The 13,185-nt window shown below is 33.6% G+C and overlaps 1 protein-coding gene across 2 annotated transcripts in view; it reads right to left on the reverse strand.

The window, feature by feature from the left end:
- Window positions 1-1,673: 1,673 nt before the first annotated feature.
- LOC123009939 (tolloid-like protein 1) overlaps window positions 1,674-13,185 on the reverse strand; it is an 18,209-nt gene continuing 6,697 nt past the window's right edge. For both annotated transcript variants that reach the window (XM_044406527.1, XM_044406528.1), the window contains exons 3-8: window positions 7,083-7,725; window positions 6,042-6,220; window positions 5,748-5,978; window positions 4,310-5,485; window positions 2,324-3,042; window positions 1,674-2,268 (exon numbers count right to left, since the gene is read on the reverse strand). In XM_044406527.1, coding sequence (XP_044262462.1) covers window positions 2,134-2,268; window positions 2,324-3,042; window positions 4,310-5,485; window positions 5,748-5,978; window positions 6,042-6,220; window positions 7,083-7,725 — 3,083 coding nt within the window. In that variant the 3' untranslated portion in view covers window positions 1,674-2,133. The remainder of the gene's footprint in view (window positions 2,269-2,323; window positions 3,043-4,309; window positions 5,486-5,747; window positions 5,979-6,041; window positions 6,221-7,082; window positions 7,726-13,185) is intronic.

The raw sequence follows: 13,185 nt of genomic DNA on the forward strand, positions 1-13,185 counted from the left end.
TACAGATTTTCTTCAAATATAAATCAACGTAATTTATCAATCTATCTAGATCGAATTCAACCATATGTAAAAGATAAAATTGAAAAAGTATTTATGAAACATAAAGCAGTAACAATAAAACTACTTGCTGTGGTCCTATACGATGAACATGATACATCTAGAAATGTCATTACCACCTAAGATTTGAATTTGTAGGAAAATTACGTTTTTCATGTTGTTTGTAACTAGAATTTTCACTGAGGACGGTTTGTGGTAAGGAATTATTATATGGGTTGGACTTTACGGACAGCTCTAATTAGCCAAATTAATTTTGTGTTAAAAACGATTCTAGGTATTTGTGGTGAGACATATATTATGTTTATCGATATTGTGTTGTGGATTACAAAAAGTTTTAAAAAAATGTTAAAAAAAGACATTTTTTTTCTTGATTTTCGACTTTTTTTTTCGAATAATTTTTCTCTGCTTTTTAAATCTCATCACATTGGTGGATTTATTTTTTTGACAATGATGTCACTTTGATGATGTCTCTTTGATAGTCGGTAAAAATTGTATGGGATGTCGAGAGAAGTGCGTCCAAGTCTCGGCTTTTATTATATCGAAGGAATCGAAGTAATTGTAAGCAGGGCACGTCTTGGCATTGGGAAACCGCCGGCATTATTGACGGTAATATTCATGAACCTTTTCATGCGAGGAATTCAGCAATGAATTCTGGACGATTCGAGTGCACAATGCATTATTTAAAAATCCTGGCGATTCATAAGAGGCTTATTAGCAACCTGGAAATTCATGGAATTGGTAATTTGATGAATTCGGCCAAGGGTTTGCTCACGGATAGATAATCCGGTCATCGAATTTGAGAAATTGTAGTATGATATTTAGACTATTCTGCTAAATATTCGTTCATGACCAACAACGTCACATCCATGACCTTTTTCCTTTTTTACTATTTCTGCTTTTTGTTTATGAATTAAATAAATCACATAGATTGCTTACTTTGTATAAGATTGTATAGGGTGAGTCAAGTTTTACATGTTCAAAATAGTTATAATAGAACGAGTAGGTAGTGTATAATTTTTGAATATTTTTATAAATAGTCATTCATTTTATGAACACCATGAATGCGCTGCACAAATAGTTTTCGCAAGCGTAATGATCATCAATAAAAATATTCTACAATATTTGACTACGAATCACAAAACACAAAATTTATGGTATTTATCATAAAATTGATTTGCGATCATCGATCATCTAGTACAAAACAATTTTTAATTTTTTTATTTTAAATTTGTACTTATTACAAGACGCGTAATTAATTTTTGGAACAATACACTAGTAAAACTAGTATCAACATGAAAAGTGTTTCTCTATCAAATTAAAGCCGCAATAAATTTTGAATTACTACTGAATGAGTAATAAAAAAGTAATTTATACATATTTTTAATTATTCAAATAAGTTTTAATTATGCAAACGTAAACCTCGATATAGAAGTTAAAGTACTTTGCAAATTTTATGGGTTATGTAGACTCTCAATTAGCGTAAATTTTGTGTGCGAAGTAAGTAAATAATTAACACAAAATTAATGCAACTTAATTGTTACAGCAAATTTTGGATTAATTTTATTTTAATTATAAGTCCCTGGCCGGTTTTTTTCATAAAACACAAAGCCAAAGCATACGCGACATAATATTTATTTATAACTTACACAAGAGATGTATACAATGAGCTCACGAAAAATCTGTACAATTTCAGTGTCCTTGAGAACCGTAGACTTAACTTAAAATGGCACGTCAAATTTAATAACAACTTGTAAATCCTATCGTTAAAACCTATCTATAGAACGGTATATGAATATCCATACAATCGTGACATAAAATCTAAAAGTCGGCAGTCTGTTTATTATAAGTGTTTATCCAATAATAAATCGAACAATGACATATTATCCTCCTATCAGGTATTTACGAAGACATTTCACTAGTATAAGTACGAATATTTGAAATAAATACTAGAAACGGCCTAGTAATTCATATTGAGCAAATCTGAGTTTATTGAGTTTCGCACTTCGTTGGAACACCGCGCCCTCTATTCGAAGCTGGACTAAACGACAATCAACTCGAGGAGTTTGCTGTAGGACTCTAAACTTCGTCTTCACCACTGAACGCCTCTTCGACGGCTTCGTAAACAATGCTAAAGCCTTTACTCATGAAAGTATCGTCGGAACGAAAACGGACCAATAGGGCGTCGTAGGGTGAGAAAATATCGAAAGGTTTCTGCAACAACAATGTTTAGGACTTGACTTATACCTTATACAAGTCCAAAACTTACCGATGAGCCGCAAAATCGGCCATACGAAGGCCCACTCGAGTCCATACCGCTGAAAATCTCCACGTAGTCATATCCACAATCCTTCTCGTCCTCCAAATCAAACGTGAGAAACGACAGTCTGACATTATACCCCGATATGGCCTTAATCGTCCAATCACAATCGGCCTTATTGTCATAATTGGCCGTCCCGAACTTGGCATGGGAGTAAATATGTTTTTTCTTTGGAGTCGCTTGAAGAATTCCTCCACACACGGCGGCGTAAGTGGCCCAAAACCCTTTCCTCTGTACTGACGCATCGGATTTGAACGTCATATAGAGTTCATTCCCGGAGGAAACTATAGGATGGGGCAATTTCGAGCCGCAGAACTTCCCCAAAGTGCTGGACTCGGGCGAAGGCCCGTCGTAGAAGTCTACGTGGTCGTAGTAGCACTCCTGGTGGGGCTCGACTTCGAAAAATAAGAAGGAAATTCGGATTCGGTGACCGGGAGTTGTGGTGAACTGCCACACGCAGTCCTTTCGGCTCGGGTAGTAGTCGGGGTAGTTTGGACTTCCGATGCTTCCGAAAGGGAGAGAGATTTCGTACTTGCAGTCGCCTTCTTTGCAATCGCGGCCGTTTTCGTGCAGCGTGAAGCCGTTATGACAGGTGCATTTGTAGGAACCGACGGTGTTTATGCACTCGTGCTGGCAGTCGCCATTGTTTATGGCACATTCGTCCATATCTGCAGACGAAATTTCATCATTCACTTATCTAAGTCTCAAAATGGCAATTTTTTGTCATTTTTACCATTGGTTTTAACTAAAGTGTTCACTATTATAAAATTGCTACAAGTTTATGTGCCTCTCTATATAATTATAGAGGAAGGTGGGGCCTTTTGAATTAGTGATTTTGTTTAAAAATAACTACTTTAAAATTTGCAAAAATATTTTTTAACAATTTTTTGGAATTGACAATATTCAAACATATTGGTGTTCAACCTTGTATACTTATGGGGGAGGGTAGGATATATTGGCAAAGAATACAATCACAAATTGGATTAAAAATCATTTATGTATCTTTGTACAGTGATGGACAGTGAATTTCGTTCACCCAATTCCCCTGACAGATTAAAAGTGTAAATTATTCTTTAGGTTTTTCCAACCTTGTTTTAGAATTTTGAATTGTTATAATTGACAGAATGCTCGATACTCCTTGCTACTTTTTACCTTTCTCGTTTGAAATGGTAGTCCTTGGTATGCCTGAAAGTATAGAGACACGTTTTTGGGACACACCTTCTTGTAGCAGGGAGCTAATTTTTATTATTTATTTTATTAAACGCACTTACTGCTAGCATGTTCGAATTTGATTAAATTTGACAATACGAATGTGAATGTCAGTTATCATGACAATAAAGCACAGGTTACAGTGAATTTTTGTGAATTCACGGAAATTGAGCGGACGAAATTCACTGTCCATCACTGTAATACTTTTCAAATTCATCAGCTTCCATTTTAATTTTTTGTTTTGTTCTCAATTTTTTTAAAACTATGTAAATTTCTTGGCGTGTTTCACATATTTTATTCGTAATTAATAATTATAAACTTAAGATTTAGTTCGCACCTGTATAATTACTACACAAAAATTTAAGTTTTTACCAGTGAAGATAACCTTTAAAAAACTTTTTGATTTGATTTTGATTTAATAATGTAGTTGGTAATCAGTATAAAACATAAAAAAAAATAAATATGAAGTCACACTGTAATAAATACAATCCCTAAAGATTTCAAAAAGTTTCAAGCTTAAAAAATCTGCAGCTTTTGCAAAATTTTACTCAAAACAGTTTATATTGTTTTTATTTCATTATTTGTAGAGGTTAGAAGTAGAAGTTTTATGAATGCATGGTATTTTGATGTTAGATTGAGATTAAATTTTTTATCGCAACATGAGAATAAATTTGTGGTTCTTGTAGGGGTTCTTGTAGGTACTTGTAGGGGAGAGTGGGTACTCACCTGTAAAAAATACGGCCGCAAACCCAGTCTTTTGGACACTAACATCCGAACTGAAAATAATCCGCATCACATTTCCCTCTGATATGATAGGATTTGGAGCCCTGGACCCACAAAAAACTCCATGTTTCTTCATTTTTTCATCTCCTAATTTGCTGTAGATTTCAAGTCGGTCATAGTCACACTGTTGTTGTTGCGCGTGATGCATATTATTACCCTCTAGGTCAAAATGAGTGAAATTTAAAGTAATGCGGTATTGGGGTAAGGAGACAATCTCCCAAACGCAATTCTTGTTCAATGGGTACAAATCGGGGAAAGACGGCGACGTTATAGTACCATTTGGAGCATCTAAGAGTCCACCACAGGCGTCTTCACAATTTTTCCCATCAGAGTGTAACTCAAACCCGATTTTGCACGTGCACTCGTAGCTGCCCAAAGTGTTGATACATTCTTGGGCGCACCCATGGTTGATCATGGCACATTCGTCGTACTCTTTCATGATGGTGGCCGAAAAACCCCCTTTTTGCACCGACCCATCTGAGACAAACTTGACAAGGAGATGGTTGGAGCTCGAGATCACATCCGATGGTACTTTGTACCCACAATGCACGCCCAAAATGGTACTATCCGGTGCAAACCCGTCCCGAATTTCCACGTAGTCATAAACACACCCATCGTGGTTCTCGACTTCAAACGACTGGAACCTTAAGGCGACTTGATAATTCTCCGGAACTGTGATCTTCCAAAGACATTCCTTGTTCGGTTGGTACTCTTCGGGGTAATTCGGGGATTCCAAATGACCTTCACTGTCAATGTAGAGTTCGCCACCACAAATGGCCTCGTAAGTGGCCACAAAGCCTCGATGGCCGTTGGGGTTTTTGGCAACGTAGTTAATCAGCATGCGACTTCCGGTCGATGTAATGGAATCGAGTTTTCCGGTACCACAGAATTTCCCTAAAAGGGGGGATTTGTGCCAGTAGCCGTCGCGAATTTCGATGTAGTCGGTACCACACTCGGGGGATTTTTCGATGTCGAGGTCGGTGATGTTTAAGACGATTTTTTCACCATGGGTGGCTGTGATCCGCCACTCGCATTTTTCCCCATCTTCGGGGGCGTTGTGGTTGAGGTAGGAGGGAGAAGAAAAGGTGGCCGAGTTGGCCTGGTAGGTTCTTCCACATTCTAAAAAAAATAATCAGTAATTTCCAATTTTGCAAAACTCGGAAACAGAAAATATTTATAGTAGGTACTTTTAAAAAGCAAATTATGCGATATTTGAGAGTTTTGTGTGATTTTTCTGTTTAAATAAAAAAGTGGGAAAAGTGGAGAAATAAATTTCGGCCTCGGGGAATTACAATTTTTCCCCAGTGCCACGCTGCACTTCTGCACACGTAACAGTTAATTTAATAAAATTGAATTGATTGTCCCCCTCTGTTCTACTTACTAATACACTTATAAAGAAGGTTCGTTTGAGCAATATCGCCTTCGCTCAAACGAACTCTTTGTCCGATTTCAGGACGCTTCCTATTGGGGACATCTATGGGTTGGATTGTATCTAAATACGTCCCCTTAGAAAATGTGTTTCGTGCATAATGCATGATTGAATCATAATCATAAATGAGTCCTAAAGAATTTACTTCTTCATCATTTAATTTATTAAAATTGTATTCTTGACCTAAAATCCAGAATAAATCATTGTTTTTGTTTACATTGCAAGAATCTTTTTTTTTTCACTTACCACTCATTATATTCTCCCGAATTATATTAACATGTTTATCCCGGTCGGGTCTTGTGTGTTCGTGCCAAAATCCAACCACGTGACCCAATTCATGTACGACAATACCGAATTTGTCACAGTTTTTGCCGATGCTGATTGCTTGGCCTCCATTGCCCCTTTTTCCCACGAAAGAACAACACCTACAGACAAAGAAAATTTACGTCAGAATTGTAAAATTCCGTGTTCCAAAATCAGAATGTGGATTTGAAACCATTTTACAATTTTAGTTTTTAAGACAGATAGATAAAGAGCTTAAATTTTGTATAGAACCCGAAATCAATCATTTTGAGTTTTTAACTACAAATTCTAAATTTTAAATATTTCGAAAACTGAATTATAGAAATATTAATGTTCGGGAACTCACGATTTGGAGTTCAATGTTAAGTATTGCAAATTTTTCTAGTTTGCAAAATTGCAAACTTCAAAATCAGAATGTGAATTTAAAACTGTGAGATTTAAAGAATCCATTTTACAATTTTGATTTTTAAGATAGTTGAAAAGAAAAAATATTGTGAAAAAAAAACAGAATGGCAATAGAAAACTCGGGCGATATAGAATTCAAAAAATAATTCTAGTATAAAAAAAGATTAAGCTTAAAAATTAAAATTCAGTGTTGACAATTTGAAATTACCAATTTACAGTAATTTCTAATTTGCATTTATCTAGTTTTGTCGTCGGAATTTCTAATTGCAAACAAAGAAATTGTAATAGGCGCAAAATTTCCAGTTTTTTAATTTTGATTTACGAATTATAAATATCAATGTTTTGAGCATGTAATGGTTTATGAGTGAATTATAAATTTTAAAAGTTAAAATTTCGAAGCTTAGAATTATCTAGTAAACTCAAAATTCCAACTTTGAATATCCAGCTTAAAGTTGCTAATGACGGAATACCAAATTTGGAATTTAATGTTTAATGTTAGTGGGTATTCTGAGTTTAATAATAATTGTTTGAATTTTTCTTAAACTCGGAAGGTAAAACATGAAAAATTAAAAAGCTTACCCGCAAGGCCTTTCGGTGAAAACAATATAATTGGGATGCTCATCCCTATTCCGTTCCACAAACTTAACACAGGTGAAATTCTCCCAGTGCCTCATCGCCTGTTTGAATAATGCCTTATGCCCTCCACTAAAATTTCCATCAATTTCATAGGGAATGACTCCATAATCCCAAACTCGTTCTTTCCGGGCTGTTGCCGCTCTTGTCACTCTTCTATGTTGAGAATTTTCATTCAAAAGTGGCCGTTTCCTCTTCATATCAAAATTCGGCTCAAAATCATGAACCGGAGTCTCGTCTAGATCCCCTTTCCGATTCCGTTTCCGTCTCCGTCTGACCTCTGCATGTCTCTTATTGTGCCGAATCTTAGTATTATTTTTCTGATTCGGAAGTCCGGGTTTGAGAATTTGGCCATTTTTCTGAGCCGGATTTGCCACTCCGGAAATATCATCAAACGGGTCGTTGTAACTCCGGGGAGTTGGTATGGGTGCCGGCTGTTTAGTTTTTTTCCGGATAAAATCTGTGAGCCCTTCTTCTTCAATCTGGAGACCTTCGAGAACCTCCTGTTTGTATTTCTCGACCTCTTCTTGAAGGAGAGAGTCTTTGAGTTTGGGTTTGATGGGCAAGGCGATGTCTCCCATAAAACCACCTAGAGGAACGACAAGTGTGAGTAAATGACCTGACTTTTGGGGAAATGGCGAGATTGCATCGCAAATTAATAATGGCGCGTCTCGCGAAGGGTGGTTATAGGACGGGAGGGTCCTGTGATAGGGTTGACTGAGCATGCAATCCGATTATATCGCTATAATGTCGTTATAATAACAGGAAATTAACGAAATTATCCTAGTGGTGAATAGCATTTAAACCAAAAAGGGGTGAAATTGAAATTGAAAAAAAGTTACAGCGTGAGTCGTCTAAGATTTCTCCCTATAATGATTAATTGCGCTCCAATTGCTGTCGAATTTGGTCGAGGTGAGAAGAGCATGGCCGCCCTTGATCTGTTCGCTTATCAAATGACTGGTGACCCGTAATGATCGTGTCAACGTCATTCCGAATATGACAACATGTCAATAGATAACAGCTGTTGTTGAATTTGAGACAAGTTGTCTGTAAAGAGAGGCGGTCAGCGGATATCGCGCTTATCGTCGTTTCAGATACGAAAATTCTCGGTACTGTGATACGTTTTAAGTAAAAAGTGCACACAAAGTTGTTGGAAATTAATTGGGAACTTGTGGGAATTTGTCGATGGTTAACCTTTGTTAAAGGTAGCGCAGACGAGCCCTTGTAATCCCATCAGATGATAACGCAAGGCTTCATTAACTGCGGCTTTTTGCAATCAATAACCTTACTAGTGTTTGCAGGACCGGAATGATACGCTTTACTCCCACTGTTTTGCAAGAAAAAAGAATGGTAGGGTCAAGACTATTCTACTTTAGAAAGGTCTAAAGTTGCCCAGGCCCTATGAGTCACGTTTAAGACATTCCAAAAAGACTTTTAATATGTAGTAAGATTGCTCCAAGTCGTAAACCGACGAAATTCTGCATAAACCTATTAGTATAGTGTAAAGTACAGTAAAACGCCTATAAAAACTTCCCCCAGTTCCGTAATAAACGCACAGTCGTCACGCTATATGTTGTTTTGTAGACATAAAATGTGGATCATTATATTGATATAGAGAGCGCTCCTCTCGAACCAAGAGTTATTACAGTTGGAAGAGGTGGGCAATACTTGTCAGCTGACTACCACTAACTCGCTTCTCTATTCAGGATTTCGGCTTTGTGTAGTAAAACTGGATCTACATGGTGATGTATGTATGCCGGATCATGTTACTATTGTGAGAGAAACGTGTAACGTATTTGGATGAATCGGTATAGGAAATGTTTGGATACAGGCCTGAAAAGTGAGCAACAATTGGGAGTGAACGGAAACTTGTTCCAGATCTCTCGGTTTTCGGATTCTATCTTTACAAAAGACAAAAAAATAAATTTTCTCAAATGTTTTTAATATCTAAATTTTGCTATAAACTGTTTTAAAAAAACTAGGCAATTATTTTATATTTCCAAACATGAACTTTTTTTTTTAATTAAAGAATAATTGGCTTGATGCCAGGTAAGGCCAAATATCTATTATTTTGAAGTAGAATAAAATACAATGTAAAATGTTTAACAATTTTTTTGTGATTTTCGAAATTTTATATTGAAACAAGAACAGTCATATTAATACGTTATTTTATATGAATACATATTTTATTTTCTGACTATTCCAATGTTTATCTAGATCAGAATTTAAAATGTACAAATCAGAATAATTCTGAATTATAAGTTTGAAAATTCAAACTATCGAATTGTAAAAAAAGATAAATTTTGTTGTAAATCTGAAAGTTTTCAAATCAGAATTCCCAATTTTTGGGTTTAAAACACATAATAATGAATTGTTGATTGAAAAAAGAAATTCTTTATAACATTATTTGATTTCTTGTTTCAATTTTGAAAATTTAATTTCTGCAAAGGAATCTAATGGTCATAACTGTAATTGTATAGCTGAATTCTGAAAAAAAATTTTTTTCTTTACTTTTGTATTAAATAAGGAACTTTGGAGTACAAAAGTAAATTTTTTAACTTAAAATACCGGTGCGCCAGAACTCGCGCCCTAGAGAAAAATTTTATTTATAAAAATTTCGAAGTTATGAGATTTTAAATTTTGACTCTATTTATTTCTGTTGGAAAAATAATTTTCCAAGTTGTTTTGATACAGGCTATTAGAAGAGGAATCAAGGAAGCTGTAACCTAAATTTGATCTCTGTTTAATGTTATTTGTGGGTTTTATTGGCAAAATTTTTGTACATTTACTAAATAATTGTAAGAAAAACATATACAAGGTCATCAGTATCATTAAATCGACATAAAAAAATGTAAAATGTAAAAAAAAATTAAATTTTTTTTGACAGATAGAATTTTTTAAACATTTTTTTCATGTTCCTGGTATCTTCTCTTTGGGGCGCGAGTTCTGGCGCACCCTGTAGAAGTCAGTGGTTCTAAACTACGAATTTAAGATTTCAATTTCACATTTTAGAGTTAAAATTTCAAAATTTCTTGTTTGAATTTTAAAAGTCGAAATTTTGAGATTAAAATTTATAGCTTGGACTTTGAGAAAAAAATTCGGAAATTCCGCTTTTGTAATACTTTTAGTTTTATACCTATGACATTTTATATATGTAATTATGAGATAAAATTAGCACTTTGCATTTAATTTTCATTAGAAGCTCGAGTTTAGAAGTCAGAATTTTCAATTTCCAATTTAAAAAATTTTAGTAATCATTGTATCAACTTTGATTTTTTAATTTTTCTTATTTCAAATTAAGTAGTTTTTATTATAACTGAGACTTAAAAGTTAGTATAGTCAAAAATATAAATAAAATGAATGATTCAGATAGTGAAACCAAAAATCACATCCATCAACATATCTTAGAAGAAGCTTAACAATTTTTGAAATATCACTTTGTATGTATGAGGGAGGGAATATTTTCTTTCTTCGGAAAGGATTAACGTACGAATATTTGTAGGGTGGAAAACGATATTTTTTGTTTAAGGCGTCGAAAAATGTTTTTTGTCTTGTCTTCGTACAATTATGTATTTATTTGATTTATTTCTAAGTAGACATACCTAATAATTACAAATTTGATGAATTTCAAAATTAAAAAGTAAAAACCTTAAAAATCGATCTTGGGAAAATTAGTTACCTTTCTGTGTACTCTTTTTCTGTTGTAAGTAAGGAAATTAAAAAAAAAACGAAAATGCGTAAATTTCAAACACCGGAGATTCTAATAAGCCGAATAAGACAACCGCCAGTTTTGTAATATTTTATTACTCTATTAATTAATTTCTCCTCTTGCGCTATCTTTTTGCGATAATTTAATTAAACAGTTTGTTTTTAATTTGTTTATGTGTCATAAATCATAATTGTAGACCCAAAGTTCTATTTATAGTTGATCTCTTTGTGTATGTGTAACCCATCCATAATCCTTCCCAGCTGTTTATCTCAAGTAAAAGTGGTCTTTTGCAAAATCATTGCTTTGTTTTTTTTCCTCCAACTCTTTAACATTTCCCCGAATTGATAAAATTATTTTCAATTAGATTAAATCAATTAAAACAAAACCACTTGGCACATAATTGATAACCACTGATTTTGACAAGCCGTCAGCACATCCTCCCCCCTCAATCAACACCTTGAAGTATAAATAAATAAACCCGTTCCATATTAAAAAAAAATATTTTCCATAGAAAAATAAGTTGCAAAACTCTCAAGTTCAACAACCGTCATTAAAAACAAGTGCGACGATAAGTTGTGACCTGCAAATCGAAATTGGCTAGGTGTCAAGCCCTATTGTTGCACATACATGGCCGATCAAAGGGCCAATTATCGCAAACATTTCGTTAAACATTGGCAATGCTAATGAGCTACTAATTGGCCGTGTTAACGGAGCGACATGGACGTGTGCCGCATCAATAGACGGCTAGGATTAAATTTGTGACGTCATTGCACACTAACATTACCGTTAGGGTTTTTCGATAGCAATTATTGTAATTTGGGACTTTAAAACACCGAGGAGTTAAATTGTCAGCTGTCAGCTTAGCACTAAGGCTGATCCCCTGTCACTTCTTAGAACCCTACATTTGGGATTAATTATAGGGATTAAGTCATGTGATTCCAGTTTTGCCAGATTTCATTAATTTTATTTGCATTCATGTACATTTTGTTCTACTCTCCCATATTTATATTTTTAGCAGGCGGTAGTGGTAAAGTAAATTATTAATTAAATATTGGAAAATTTTATAATTGGAACAAATGATAAGTGGAATGATTCTTTTATGTTGCCGTATCAAAGTGGAATTATTTAATCTAATTAAGTGTTTGATTTGCTTTAAAAATTGGTAGGAGAAAAAAAAATCAAAATTAAAGAAACGTTACAAAAAGTATTTTTGTTAACCTTCCAAGGTAAAGTCGGTTACAAAATTTTGGCATTGAAAATAAAACATCTAAATAGCAGGTGAGTAAGTGAACAAGATGTTAACTTTTATTGTAATACGGAGGTGAAAGTGTTACCTCCAAAATTGGTGGGATTTGTAATTTTAAGTAACATCACCTTGAAAAAAACAACATACACAAAAAAATTCGTGTGTTAAAATTTGGGATTTAAATAGGTAAATATACGACTAAGTTTAAAAAAAAGATTTTTGATGGCAATTTTTTCTCAGATAAAATATAACGCATTTTTGGTTATTCTTTAATTAGAAAAGTTAAGTTTTATTTAGAAAATGTTTGAAATGAAAATTCGCAATGTTAACCTTAAAACAATACTAAATAAAAAAATGCAAAATAGAAAAGTATAAAATTGTGTTTTCTACCTGGTTGGCGTAATTTTTTAGTTTTCCAAAAACATGCATTTTTATCAATTATTATTTTGTTTAAAAAATATGTCAAAGGTAACAGAAGCTGCAAAAAATCAATGAATAGAAAAATAATTTAACAGTATCAAAAGGGGCATTTTTATACAAAGTAAGCAATATGTATGCAACTGAGCGTTTTCTATTTGAATCATTTGCATTCATAAAATAATCATTAATAAAAATTAAAATGTAAATCTGGCTCTTTTTAGGTTAGACCGCGTCAATTTAGAAGAAAAAGTAAAAAATTAAAGTGCTTTGAAAAACATGATCATGTTTTAAAACTAAATTCTTGTTTTGTTTTTGAGTTAGGCGATTTTTTTTTCAAATTGTCAACTTATACGGGGTGATTTTTAAAAAGTGACAGACACTGTAGAATTTTTATTTATGGCCTGATTTAAAACATTTTAAAACTAAAATAAATGACTTTTAATATAGTATAGGTAAGCTTACAATTTTAGAATTTTTCTAAATGTTATATCTAGAATATTTTGGGCTATATTCAACTTTCTGATTTTAAATAGGAATCCAATTTTTTTTTTTAATTTGAAAGGTATTGTTTTTTTGGTGCAGACATGTGCAATATGAATATGTTCTACTTTTTCTAAAATTTATTGATTAAAAAAATTATTGAAGTAAAAAAATAATATAAGCTATAACATGTA

This window comes from Tribolium madens, unplaced genomic scaffold (genome assembly GCF_015345945.1).
Source record: "Tribolium madens isolate multiple individuals breed KSU strain unplaced genomic scaffold, Tmad_KSU_1.1 Scaffold_7;HRSCAF=85;Tcas5.2_LG10, whole genome shotgun sequence".
Classification (NCBI taxonomy): Eukaryota; Metazoa; Arthropoda; class Insecta; order Coleoptera; family Tenebrionidae; genus Tribolium; species Tribolium madens.